Source organism: Propithecus coquereli, unplaced genomic scaffold (genome assembly GCF_000956105.1).
Source record: "Propithecus coquereli isolate 6110/MARCELLA unplaced genomic scaffold, Pcoq_1.0 Scaffold180, whole genome shotgun sequence".
In the NCBI taxonomy this organism is placed as follows: Eukaryota; Metazoa; Chordata; class Mammalia; order Primates; family Indriidae; genus Propithecus; species Propithecus coquereli.
In genome coordinates, this window is record NW_012142746.1 from 141,473 (window position 1) to 142,702 (window position 1,230).

The 1,230-nt window shown below is 43.6% G+C and overlaps 1 protein-coding gene across 1 annotated transcript in view; it reads right to left on the reverse strand.

Annotated features, from left to right (window-relative positions):
• Window positions 1–1,230, reverse strand: part of LOC105808845 (liver carboxylesterase 1-like) — a 61,853-nt gene that overhangs the window by 43,219 nt on the left and 17,404 nt on the right. Inside the window, exon 3 of the mRNA XM_012642604.1 lies at window positions 1–65. Within this exon, the coding sequence (XP_012498058.1) occupies window positions 1–65 (65 nt within the window). The remainder of the gene's footprint in view (window positions 66–1,230) is intronic.

A 1,230-nucleotide genomic window follows, 5' to 3' on the forward strand; every position in this document is an offset into this window, starting at 1 on the left:
GACGTACTTCCCCAGGACCTTGCCATGCACGGTGTCCACCAGAGGAGGCGAGGACGGGTGACCTGCTGGACATCGAGAGGAAATGAGGACACATCAGAGGTGCAAGGCTTGACCTGGATTGCAGGTGAGTTTTCCCACTTTTTAGGCATGTCACCTTGAGTAAGTCACCTAAGCCCTCCAGGCCTCGGTTTCTCCTTCTGTGAAAAAAGGGGTGAGGGTCACTGTCCTTCCTAACTCACAGAGGGGTTTTAAGAAGCAAATTGGAATAGGAGGTGGAAAAGCACCCAGTCAGAAATAAATGCAAGAAGGAGAGCTGCTGGGAAAACAAGTCACTTAGTCTCCTGTGGGGAGTTAGCTATGCTCCCGGCAAAAAATCGGGTCCCTTAGTTAGGGGCCGTCACAAAGGATAAGAAAATAATAGAAAATGGAAAATAACAGAAATAAAAGAATACACAGAGACAAAGGTATAGTTTTATAGATTTATAAAGACAAAAAGCAAAGCGGGGATACTCAGGGGTCCTTATGCTATTTCCGTGAATCGTAAGGCTATGAGTGAAGTTTTACATGGGTACTTATAGGTACAGTGATCGGTTGCCAGGGGTAAAGATTTACATAATAACAGGTAGTTCGTTTTAAGTTAAAAGTATTTCAAAAGGCTTCTATAGATCCCTTAACTAACTCTATCAATGTGAACAAATGGTTACAAAATCTTTCAAGGACAAACTTCTAAGTTCTAAGATAAAGCTATCACTTAACAGAAGGGTTAAACAGAGATATAGTGGCTCCATATTTTTTTATCTAGTTATTGCAAATGGAGACAGGTAGTCAGAAGTCAAGCAGGAACTATCCCTTGGGCTAATTGTTTTTAGCCACAGGTATCTGTCTCTTGGGCAGACACTCTTTGATCAGCTCTCATCCTATTCCATGCAGACCCTGCTTTATCCTTCAAAGCAGGTGAGAACCACAGGTTTGAGACTGCAGCCTCACCTTGGAAAGCAGTTGCTACTGACCTTTGAGACGCCCTCCTGAGGTGGAGCAGCTTTTGATATGCAAACTAACACGTTCACATATTCCTTCAGGGCAAAGCCCTGCAAAACTCCTGAGATCATTTGTCTCTAATATAGTAATATCACTTTATGGAGCGACAATTTCCCTCAGAGAAGCCTCTGGAACATTCATCTATTAGGATCCTGCACTGAGCTGCATGCAGGGTGACAGGGTGAACAGGAG